The 13,332-nt window shown below is 38.3% G+C and overlaps 1 protein-coding gene across 4 annotated transcripts in view; it reads right to left on the bottom strand.

The window, feature by feature from the left end:
• LOC129768641 (protein dead ringer) overlaps window positions 1-12,511 on the bottom strand; it is a 282,371-nt gene extending 269,860 nt beyond the window's left edge. For 3 of the 4 annotated variants that reach the window (XM_055770407.1, XM_055770409.1, XM_055770408.1), the window contains exon 1: window positions 5,135-5,551. In XM_055770407.1, the coding sequence (XP_055626382.1) occupies window positions 5,135-5,203 (69 nt within the window). In that variant the 5' untranslated portion in view covers window positions 5,204-5,551. Of the gene's footprint in view, window positions 1-5,134; window positions 5,552-11,779 lie in introns of those variants that run through there. The other variant, XM_055770410.1, reaches the window with a different exon arrangement.
• Between the last annotated feature and the right edge of the window lie 821 nt (window positions 12,512-13,332).

The following is a 13,332-nucleotide window of genomic DNA, read 5'->3' as shown; positions in this document are numbered from 1 at the left end:
TCCATTATATCATTAATTGTTCATCTATTTTTTTACCAATAAAACAAAAATTGAATGGAGGAAAAACATTCATAACTAGAATATTTGAGAGCTGATGAAGTGAGAGGGTTAAAGGAAAGTTGTGCCATGGCGTACACGATTCCACGATATTCTTCGGGTTTTCTGAAACAAAAATATCGAACAGATTTCGAATCAGTAACGATGCCGCTATCGCATGAACCTCGGACAAAATGCGGTTTAAAAAGTTTTTTTCTTACGTTTTTCTATTTTATAAAAATAGTAAAATTTAAAAAACTATTATTTTTTAGAGGTTCATGCGATAGAGAGATGCATGCAAATTGCATTCATATAAATTTAACATGAATCGGTTCAGTAGAACTTGAGATATCGTGTACGCCAGTTCGAAAAAAAACTAGTTTCGAGAAAAGCGCGTTTGAAGTGCATTGTTATGGTGGTACCAGGTTAGATATCGAATCACTAAAATGGCTCTGACTAGGTAAATAATATGTTTTTCGATAAGTCCCTTCTAGGGTATATTCTAGAATAACTACAGAAATATGGGGGAAAAAATATTTTTTTCAAATTTCTAGACTAGGCAATAGCCTTAATGAAATTCGACGATTGTGTTATTGATTCAGTAGCAGGACAACAGGAGGTAAAATCCACTGGACGATGCAGAACCTGTAGAATAGTTGAGCATCAATGGAAAACTTGAACGACAATTGCAGCAATCAAAGGTATCAACGTCCAGCCCAAGCTCAACGTTTTTAAACGGATTGATGAAAACGCTCTGACAAGAGTTTTCGTACAGAGAGCATCAGAGGCAAATACGTGACAATGGTATTCGATGCTCTTTGTAATGTACGTCCAACATCATATACAGGATTCCAAAAACATATTAAACATATACAGGTCGAACTCGATCATATACAGTTTGAAAAAAAAAATTTTTTTTTTTACATTTCAAATATGACTTATTTCGAGAATAATGTAACCTTTCAACGTTAAGATCAAATTCAAGCAGCTATTATACGTACAGTGGGGTATGTGATTTTCGAAGATCTTGCTCGAATTTTCATCAGGAACTGTTTACATCGATATTGCAGCAAAATTAAAAAAGATAGAAGTTGAGTGTCGAGAGGAGAGTTAAAAGGAAAGCATACACGTGGACCTGTATTCTTTTCGGTCGAAGGCCATGTATATGGCAACACATGCGGGAAGGTTTATTGCGTGCTTATTTGCAATTTGTCTCTTGTTTCGCTCTCTCATATTGCTTTTATATTGCTATATATTATATAAATTCTGCACCTGTATGGGAGGGTAGCACATTTTCTGTTATTTTAAGCTCATCTTATAAATCAGGATGTCAAAACATTTGCTAAAAAATAATTTTGGGTGTAAAGTCCTTTTTGAATTTGAATTCTTGAACCTTTGACAGCAATGTTCTATTCCAGAACTCAGAAAAGGAAATCTCGCATTCATCATCATGGCATCATGGATGCTTGTGTTTGGAATTTAGGATCTTAAAACTACCATTTGAACTTGGACCTGAATTCTGATTTTGAAATTAATATCTAGATCTAGAACCTGGAGTCAGGCACTTGGAATTCGTAATCTAGAATTCAAATGTTAGTATATATTTTGTATGTGGATTTTGAATTTAAAATATTACAATAAACATATTTGGCGAAGTTATCCGTCATTAAGCTTTCGTCGATCCTTTATTGTGTTTCATTGCACTACATGAGTATTTTGTGAGAAAAATTGAAACGAATATAAATTTTAGAATCTAATATTAATTGACGCTCATCAAAGAGCTTTCACGTTCCTGGGCCATTGCCATAAGAATTATCTCAATGGGAAAATTAAGGCCGTTCGCGACTGGCAGTGTGAATTGAGCAAACTTTGCATCCAATATTTCCGCCCTTCCATCAAACCCAATATGTTGTATATGACATGGTTCCTAATAGAAACAAGTTCCGACCATTGTTGCCACATTTTCATCTGTACCGGGAGGGGCAAAAATCTTTTTCATCATAAAAAGTTTGTCATCTAGAAAAAGTTTGTTTTCCAAATTGTGTAACGAAAACTGTTTTTAAAACTACTGGTGTATTTTTTTTGTGCGTTACTTGCATAAAAACAGATTTACCTATATAATAAACTAGAGAATTTCTAATCCCTCCCTTATCTCTAATCTCTATGATTTGAAACTTTAAATCCATAATCTGAAATTCTTAATTCGGGATCGAAATCAAGAATCTGTAATTGTAACTGTAAATCTGAATAAAGAATTTAAAATTATTATCAAAAATTTTTATAAATTCATCTGAAATAGAATGTCTCGAATCTGAGATCAGGATCTCAGAGAAACAATTATCATCAATATAAAATTTAAAAATAAAAATGTATATGTTGAGTAAACGGATTGTGGAAGTTTCAATTCCAATCAAGAATCTGAAATCCGGACCTTACTGGATGCGAATGTGAAAATTTTTTAAATGCAGACCTATAATGTCATATCCGGGATTTGAAGTCTAGAGTCTATAATACGAACTCGTCAACCTGGAATTATAATCTCCAAATCAATACTGAGTCTCTAAATCTGAATATAGAGCTAGGAAAAGAAAAAAAATATCTCAAATCACGGATTTATAGTTATGAAATCTCAAATTTTGAATTTAGATCTAGATATACGGACGTTGAATAAGTTACACAGATTTGGAAAAAATGTATGAGCTGTTTGAGTTATTCGAGGTGATTTTTATGTGTAAGAATGTGCTGAATCTGAAAATGACAGAGGATTACAGGACATCACGAGTTCCTACAATTCAACTAAGAATGTTAAATATATTTGTTCCTCAAAATTAAGAGCGGACTTGTGATTTTGCATTACTATGTTTAAAAAAAATAATCATATGCCAGAGCAATTGCAACGAGTTGATCATGTTTACATTAGCTCATTCCGGAATACACAGGAGTAGCTTTTTACGCGGGGGATACGTGCCGCGTTAACAAAAACCGCGTAAATTCCAAAATCCGCGTAAAACTAAACCGAGTTATCTTCAAAATCCGTGTAAAATCTAACAAACAGTAAATAATTAGTTTAAAATGCAACCCATATTCTAGCAATTGATCACCTGATTTTTGGTTACATGCTACAATCATGATATCTGTATCTCCTTTTATTTATAAGCTACTAATCAGTGAAACAATACAAACTAATTTCGTGAAAAGTCACATCAATTATCATATTGAATTTTTACGCGATTGATACGTGCCAAGTAAAAAACGCGTAAATTTCTAAATCTACATAAAAACCGCTTAAATTCCAACATCCGCGTAAAAATAAACCGCGTGATTTCCAAAAACCGTGCAAAAAAGCCGCGTAAAATAAAACCGCGTAAAAAGCGACTTCAGTGTACATTTTATTTTAAAGTAATATTTTCTGGTATTGTAAACCATAAATACCCAAAAATGAATAAACTTTTTTTTAACTTTAAAGTTCATTTAAAACCCAAATATAAAGAGAACAACAAACTGAGAAAAATGTATCAAACTTTAGGACAGCTTTTTCCATGATTTTTTCGAATATTTTTTTGGGTTTCAGTACACCATTTTATAAAAATAATCCAACAGTTGCAGACCTGTGTTATCATTAACCTTTTTAAAAACTAATACTTTATTGGAAAAAAATCGTAGAAAACGTGCCTTTCTGGCAGAGTTTGTATTCCACGTCGCAAAAACAACTTTTTTTCTGTATCTTTAACATCAAAACCCCTGTTTTTGAAGCGTCTAAACCAGGGACTCTCAAACTATTTTGGCCAAGCGACCCCTTTTCCAGAATAAAGTAATACCATCGACCCCCGAAAACTTTGTGGTTGGTCAGTGAGTCAATTTGATATCATTTTTTCATCAATAAATAGTCATAAAATTCAGAAAATATCAAATGTAATTAATAATTTTTAATACAAGTTTCACATTTCAATACTTTCCACTAAAATATTAGTCATTCTTATAACGAGTTGGTTCACGTAACACAACTTATACAGTATCTTGTCGACTCCTGGGAAACTGATATCGACCCCAAGGGGTCAATATTGACCACTTTGAGAAACCCTGGTCTAAACTTATATAATTTTCTTGTTGTTGATTACGGCAAAGCACGGTTTCTGTTCAGTGTAACTTTAATACAATACTTCAATACTCAGTTGAAGGTTCTAAGGTTGATGGTTGAAATCGGATATCAATCTTCTGGAAAACCGAGTCAAGATTTTTTCTTTTAAGATTTTTGACTATCGAAGCTCACATAACGGTAGTCCTCTCGATAGCTATCGTAATCACATATCAGCGATTCATTGAATTCGTAGCACACTCCCCAATACTGGTCCAACGAAACTCAGTAAATTATAATTTTGTTCAAATCAAATAACCAGCAAATTATCAGAAGTCACAACATCGCTTATGTTACGAACCCCATCCATAAAAAAAACAAAAACATACGCCACATGTCGAAACAAAACCCCGGGAAACCATACATCTTCCCTCGTACCTTACTTGAATCTCAGTCCGCTACTCTTCACTGCGGCCAGTCCCCCTCACCATCCCCCTCACGAATCGTTAGCAGTGCAGTAACCGATGCTTTATTATTATCACCGGCACACTCCCAAAATTCCATTCCATTCTTTCCCCCTACTCGTCGCAACATAACAGCCAGAAAGGTGGCTTACAGGCAATGCGCGCCTTTGAAGCGACCGTTGTTACCACCGACCGGCGGGACGGGACGAGACGAGGAGACCTGAGCTCGGCTCATATTTTCCCTTTTCTTTCGACCGGCAGCAGCGGTTAGTGGGAACAAAGCTCCCAAGCCCAAAAGGACCTGTGCTGACTTAACACCTTCCACAAAAAAAAAGTAAAAGCTGGAAAGTCAAACAAAGAACGCAATCGGGACACTGACCTGTTACAGAGTGGTAAGGTTCTATGTCAAATATACACTTGTTTATCAATACGCTGTGAGGGGAAAAAAAGAGTTGAATACGAATCCCAGCTTGATCGCACAATGCAAATATAAACAAAATGCATGACCCAAACCTGTTTGGTGCATATCTACCATATCCAAAGTAACGTGCTATCTTACCATCGAATTCTGTCCAGCATATTGACAGGACTGAAGGTTTTGTCTATTCGGTGTCGAAAAAGTGTACATTTCGAACGAGTTCTGCCCGCTGATATATATAGGAACGCACTGCGCTACTGAAAGCTTCTCAAAAATGCAAAATAGCTTATGTGCTTGTGCTATAAACTATTTTTTGTACACAAAACATCCAACAACATCGATCCGTCGATCGGATAGCACTATGGCGAAACAATCGACGAGTACAATACACTTTTTTGGCGGACTAGTTATTAATACACGTTTTAACTCGATTTTTTTCACTTGATATTGATATTGAAACACCGATAACGATAACCGACTCGCGGCGGAAAAAATTCCAAGAAGATTTCTCGGATAAGCGGACCGATCGAACTAAGGATAGAACTGGAAGAGCAAACACGTTTCGGGGGAAGATATGACAAATTGGGGAGAACGGGATACTTTTTAGAACATAAACAATGTGTATGTACTAAAACTACAACAATACACATACGATATGTACTAAAAATGTACTACGGAAGATATCGTCATCATCTGTTTTGAGCTAATATGTTGCCAAATGGCGGGCCTATTTTCAAATAAAACACAATTTTATTTGCTTATATATAATGACAGCGACAAGTATCAGTACTAAGAGAAAAAGGCAATAAACGTAAAATGTATATTTCAGAGCAATCAGCAACAATCGTCGAAAATAAATGGATCAACTCCAATTTTAATAAGTTTTATGTCGTTCTTCTTCTTCTTAAATGGCACCAACGTTCCTAGAGGAACTTCGCCGTCTCAACGTAATATTACTTGCGTCATTTTTACTAGTACTTAGTTGAGATTTTTATGCCAAATAACACGCCTTGAATGCATTCTGAGTGGCAAGCTCTAGAATACGCGTGACCACAGTGCAAGTCGGAGGAAAGTTCTTTTACGAAAAATTCCCCCGACCAGAACGGGAATCGAACCCGAACCCCCGGTATGTTAGGTTTTGACGCTAACCACTCGGCCACGGGAACACAAGTTTTATGTCGTATTGATCCGGAATCTTCCAGGAGGTGAAAGAGGATCATATTGGGTTGGGGAAAAAGAAATGTCGTATATTGTCAATATATGGCAACACTTAAACATATCTTGTGTTGTACTTATCGCATCGGGTCATACTATACGGCTATTTGAAGACGACAATCTGTGCTACAAGTGTCGTTTTGACAGTGTTGTGATTGTCCTTTTAAGTCCCAAGTTATAGCGCGTCAAAGATGGAATCCACCAAGCAAGACATTCGCCATATTTTACGTTTTTACTACCTGCGAGGTAAAACTGCAATGAAGGCGGCCGATAAAATTCGTGTAGTTTATGGACCCGATACTGTAACGATTCGCACAACACAACGTTGGTTTGATCGATTTCGTTCTGGTGTAGTGGCTGTCGAACATACACCCCGTACTGGTAGGCCAATCGTCGTGGAAACCGATAAAATCGTTGAAATCATCCAAGTAGACCGGCATGTGATCACTCGATCGATTGGCCAGGAATTGGATTGGATTCAAAAAAAAGCTAGATGTATGGGTGCCACTCGAGTTGACGCAAAAAAATCTTTTAGACCGAATCAACGTCTGCGGTGCACTGCTGAAACGGAACGAACTCGACCTATTTTTGAAGAAGATGGTGACTGGTGATGAAAAGTGGATCACGTACGACAACCTAGAGCGAAAAAAGTCGTGGTCAAAGCGCGGTGGACCGGCCCAAACCATCGCCAAGCCCGGATTGACGGCCAGGAAGGTTTTGCTGTGTGTTTGGTGGGATTGGAAGGGAATCATCCACTATGAGCTGCTCAACTATGGCCAGACCCTCAACTCGGCTCTCTACTGTGAGCAGCTTGACCGTTTGAAGCAGGCGATTGACCAGAAGCGGCCAGAAATGATCAATAGAAATGGTGTTGTTTTCCACCAGGTCAACGCTCGGCCTCACACATCTTTGATGACCCGCCAATGGCTACGGGAGCTCGGATGGGATGTTCTATTGCACCCACCGTATAGTCCGGACCTGGCTCCAAGTGATTATCATCTCTTCCGGTCCATGCAAAACGCTCTTGGTGATACTAAGTTGGCCTCAGAAGAGGCTTGCGAAAACTGGCTGTCTGAGTTTTTTTGCAAATAAAGAGGGGGGGAGGGCGGTTATAATGAAGTTGCCTTCTAAATGGCAACAAGTTTGCGAATAAAACGGCGCATTTTTGACTTAAATTGGATAATTTTAAGCATGTTAAATAAAGCGTCAAATTTCGATCAGAAATACGACATTTCTTTTTCCCCAACCCTATATTGTCCGTAGAACGAGGGAGCACAATAGAAAAAGGTGTGTTCTTCCAATTTTTGTCAATTTGAATAATTTATGGTTTAGGGAACCATAATGTATAACGTACCGAAAAAATGTGAGAATTTTCAAAATTTTGGACTGGAATGCACACCATTGAAATTCGTCCAGAGCAGAAATAATTAGTAACGTTACAACTATTTCATAAAAAATATCGTGATCTTTTTTTATGATTTGGTACCATTACTGAAAGACGTAGTCTTCTGACAAAAAATAGGTAATTTAATATTCATATTTTAATATCTAGGTTTTCATTTTTATTCTCTAACGTCACTCAACTACAAAACTAACTAATGTGTTATTGTGTATTGCGTAATGATGTATAATGTGTCAAACTCCATTATTCTCATTTCATGTTTCTTAGATGATTTCCTAAATTCTAAAAAAAAGTTATAAAATGTTTTCAACCAAATTTTTACGGGACCCACAAGAAGAAAACTGATTTGAAGAAATGCACTCCAGAAATGCTCAATGCCGACAGAGGCTTCGGAAGGGAGTCTCGAAGCGTCGGATGGCGGCAGACCTCGATATTTCTGAATCAGCTCTGAGGAACAGGCTCATATCAGTGAGAGATTTATGATTTGAATCTTCTTTTATTGACATTTCTACTTCTGCTGGGATGTGACATCGAGCACCTAGGGCGGTTCAGTATTTACGAGTGAGCAGTCTGAGAATCTGGCGGACCACTGCAGAGCACTGGACAAAACTTTCTATGGTAGGACTCTCAAAGATTTACCTCGTCTGGCGTTTGATTTTACGAAAGCCAACAACCTCCAGCACGAATTCAATCAAGTTGCAAGACTGGCAGGAAGAGATTGGGCTTCATGAGGAACCATCGTCTGTCTCTTCGAACCCCACAACAGCGCGACGAAGCAACAGCTCTCCAAGGCAAAGCGTCGGAATCCTCATAACCGAATCCAAGATGAGGAAGAAAAATAAACAATGGCTTAAAAATAATTCAAAATGAAATTCAAATGAAAAATGTTTTTATTTTCACCATGCATTCAATTCAATAACGATTATGTTTCGTTTATGTTTATGTTTTCACAATGAACTTCAAAAAAATATTGTTTTTTTTTCAGCAATGAGTTTCAAATCAAGTGAAGGTAACTATGTATTTATAAACTCGATCTATATTAATAAAAATGATTTGGTGTCCGTTCCTCACGATTTAACTCAAGAACGGAGCAACAGATTTAAATAGTCAGTATCAGGATTGACGCGTCTTAGTCTGCATCAGGTTTATATGTCAAAAAAAATTATATACCGCGAGTATAGATTATGTATTATTATTATAGAAATAATTTCTGTGGGAACTTAAGTGTTCGAAATGATTTATATTAATATATCAATTGTACACCCAAACACCCAAACTAGCGTTGGGTGAAAACATTTCATCGTTGGCAGAAATGATGCCATTTCGTTTGCTGGAGGGTCAAATGCGCAAATAATGAGCTGTTTCAAAAGCTTAAACATGGTTTGTATGTATGCGAGCAGACATCTCTTTCTGTTTTCTTTTTTCATTTCATTTGGGATTGTGCCATAAAAAAAACCATACGACATCAATGGGGATCGAACCAAGGCCGGCTGGAATGAAAAACTATTTCACACGTCCACGCTATCCATATAGCTGCCAGTGCTGTTATATAGAAGCGTGATAATATTACACCTCATCATAAAATGAAGTTGGAAAGTGTTTTGTAAGAGGATAAAGCAGAACATGAACGAGAATATATCTTTCTCTGTCTGGACGGTGTATTTGGCAAAATATACGAGAAACTTTCATATGCTTTCATTTAAATGTTTCTCCTGTTTCGCTCGCTCATATTGGCTCTAGCATATATATTATACAGGGTTTTCCATTTCGGGCTTCCGAAAGTATACAGCCCTGCGCTGACAACCGTTTGACATAGCTGTCAACCAAAGCGTCATATCGTTAGTTGAATGTCTGCCATTTTACAATATGGATCGTTTTAGCAATTATACTATAAATTATATGTTGAATTATACTATAAAAATAATGAAAAACCGGCAAATGTTTTTCGAGCATTACGGACGGATTTTGGTCGTCATGGACGGCCTACAGAGCACACAATCGCTAATGTTTTTTTTGGATGTAGTGCGTAAATTCGAACAAACTGGATCAGTAATGGATATTGTGAAATATGTGCATCATCGTAATGTGCGTCCGGCCGAAAATATTGCTGCTGTTGCTGCCAGTGTGGAGGATGACCCGAATGTTTCGATTCCACGGCGTGCTCAGCAATTGGGCTTGTCAAACACATCATTGTGGCGAATTTTGCATTTGGACTTGCACCTACATCCATATAAAGTCCAACTGGTACAAAAATTAGAGCGTGGTGACCATGGAATGCGTCGGGCATACGTCGATTGGGTGAACGAACAACAGCAGCAAAATGCTGAATTTTCGCATCAAATTTTCTTCAGCGATGAGACACATTTCGAGCTCGGTGGCTATGTGAACACCCAAAATTTCCGTATATGGGGCTCAAAAAATCCACACGTGATTGTTGAGAGGCCATTGCATCCGCCAAAAGTCACTATTTGGTGCGCATTATGGTCTGGTAATCGGGCCATATTTCTTTGAAAATGAGGACGGGGAGACGGTAACTGTGAATGGTGAGCGCTATGGCCGCATGTTAACCGATTTTTTTTGCCACAAATTGAAGATATGGAAACGGATGACATTTGGTTTCAGCAGGACGGCGCCACGTGCCACACAACATGACCGAACATGGCCATATTGCGAACGAAATTTAAGGGACGCATAATTTCGCGTTTTGGTGATGCCAATTGGCCGTCCAGATCATGCGATTTGAACCCGCTAGACTTTTTTTTTGTGGGGTTATGCGAAAGACCGTGTCCGTGACCAACTCTCCGCAAACTCTTGAACATTTGAAAGACAACATTCGTGAAGTTATGACCGAGATACCGCCCCATATGTGCCGAAAAGTCATCGAAAATTACCTGTTCCGGATCAAGGTGTGCGAGGAAGCCCTAGGTGGACATTTGAATGATGTTGTATTTCACACATAATGGCATAAACCAAACTTTAATTTGAAATAAAAGTTTCATCGAAATTCGAATTCTAAGTGTGTTTTATTTCAATTTACTTTCGGAATTTAAAGTTGGAAAACCCTGTACAAATGATATACATGTATGATTGTGAAAGTGTAGGGTCAAAGAACTTGAAGAGAATCATAGAAAGCTATTTAGATAATTCAAAATTAAATTTGTTTCCAGCATTCGATCATTCAAAATTAATTCATCCCAACCTGTAAAATTTTTGTTTCTGAGTTTTGTCCTGCTATTTTGGAGCATTTGTACGTAATCAGTGTATTCGTTCAGCATACCGAGCTGCTGGGAAATGAAAAATTAAAAACAAAAAAACTCATACGACATCTCATGGAGATTATCGCAAATAAAGTTCATTTAATTTTGTTTTGAATTCATGAGTCATGATTCTCATTTTGAAAACGAGTTTACTCGAGTTTAGCCTGTTCTATCAGACTTGTTTCATACTGATTCGTTTCGTACTTTCCGGTAATTTCTAATTCTAATTCATTTGAATTCTACGTTCTTCCCGAAGCATAGCAGATTGCATGCAAAATTGAAAACACCAATCTGATTTCATACTCGGCTCCAACAAAGTGCTACATTTCGGATCACCCACACCTCGAAACCCCCTTCGAGTCACTGCCTAAGCTAACAGAACATCTATAGTGTAGCTAAATCGTCTGTGAGGAGCACCAGGGGAAGTGCGGAAGCCGGTAGCCAGCGCTTAAAGTTAATTGTTTCAGCCGACAGGAAACACAATGGCCGCCGCCGCCGCCGCGCGTTTTGCAATGAAGTGTAATAACCAGAAACAATCGGTTATGGCTACAATTATACGGAAGGTACAACATTGAATTAGTGGGTTTCGATAGTAATAATTATTGTTGTGGATAAAAGTGCGCTCATGTGGGCAAAAGCAATCACGCTAGAAAATGCTAGGATTGTAATATAGCAATTCGATAAGCCTTGCCTTGCACACACCATAATAACTTCCGCCATCGGAGGGCAATATTACGGCTTTGATGTGATTCATTGGTTAGTATGAGGGAATAATATTCTTCTAATGCTGTTGAATGTGGTCTAATTTATTAGCGAACGCGGTTCCCTTGTTTCAATCTGTCAAAGTACCGTCGGCTTACGGACAGGGCTACGGGCCAAACCATTTCTGTTGGAATAATTGTATAAACTCACCTGTATTGATTGATCCGATTGGATTGTTATGAGATTCGAGGCGGGAAAATATTTATATTTCGAATGATATTAGTTTCTGCGAAGATATCGCGTCTCGTCAACTGCATTCCCAGTTTATGTACACTTTATCGAATATAACAACTGTTTTCCCACTAAGTTGTCAAAATATATCATCTGCTCTTTCACTATGATCAACGATTTTCCGATAACATAAACAAATACATCAAACGCGTCAAACTCTTTCACAAAAAACAAAGATCAACCAAACACTCATACCACTCCACCCATTAAGTTTTCCACCCTTATTGACACGTAAAAACGCGTCGCGTTGTTTGTTTTGATCGAGCGCGGCGTGTGTCACACCCGTATGTAAACAAAAAAAAATACACACACACAGTGTTTCCTATTGTTGTGAAAGCCCGAAAACACGCACGAGCGAATTCGCCATCCAGAGCCTACTACTAGCAAGCGCCTAGCGACGCAACGGTGCGAGGTCTATTCCAAATGTTCCACACGCGAAAAAAAGGGGGGTCCAACCCTACCAATTAATTCCACTTTTGCAGCGGAACATAAAATCGACAGACGAACGACGAAATTTTGATCGCACACACGATCAGCCGCGACAAAAACGGTTAATCCACACGCCTCGAGTCGACTGACGGAGATAGACAGAGCGCGAGAGAGACACACACACGCGTTATGCGCGCCACCGTCGCCGTTCGATGTGAGACAACGTACCGAACGTGAATGAGTGCACAAAACGGCGTTGTACATAGGGGAGAAAATAACAACAACAGCACCCGCAAAGAGCACGAAAAACCAACAATGTGGAGAAGAGGCGCGCATCAGCGAAAACGGTACGAGCGGTGCGCGAGAGCTGCCCGTCGATACGGGGCCAATACGGAGCGGAGAGAGGAGGCGACACGATGTTGCGCGAAGGATCGTACCTCGGCCCAGCGGGGCACGCACGAGCGCACAACTACAGCTGCACACGGTTTGCCGTTGCCAAATGTTTATTTCTTTTAAATTAGAAATTATGTATATTCATTGCGAATTTCCTCAATTAATTAAACATGTGAATGTTTAATGTAAATAATAAAAAAATCATACAGAAAGAAGCAAACCCGGCGAACTTCTTCCCGTTAAAAATACTTTTTTGACGTAAAACTACGGTGCCAAATCAGAAAACAGGTCACGTTTATAACGTTAATAACTATTTTTGACGTTAACGGATTTTGCCGATTCACATACCAAACGAATCGGATTCCCTAAGATTTGTTTGATATGCTAGACATTACAATCCCATAGTCTGTATATGGTTTAAATTGATGTAAACTGGAAGCATTCCCATTTCCTCATATATTTGTTCTGTCCATTTGTGTGCTTTCCCGAACAGAGCTGTCAATAACGAGCAACTTATCGACGAGCATCGAAGGGAAAATCGTAAGATGTAAAGTCTCCGTGAACAAAAAAAAAAAGAAGAAGAACGAAGGGGAATATTTGCCTAGAGTATAAACAGTGGATCTCGCTGAGGCTAACTTTCATTCTTCGTG

The sequence above is a fragment of the Toxorhynchites rutilus genome, chromosome 2 (genome assembly GCF_029784135.1).
Source record: "Toxorhynchites rutilus septentrionalis strain SRP chromosome 2, ASM2978413v1, whole genome shotgun sequence".
Classification (NCBI taxonomy): Eukaryota; Metazoa; Arthropoda; class Insecta; order Diptera; family Culicidae; genus Toxorhynchites; species Toxorhynchites rutilus.
The sequence above is the reverse complement of the archived record's forward strand: the minus strand, read 5'-3'. Positions and strand labels throughout refer to the sequence as shown.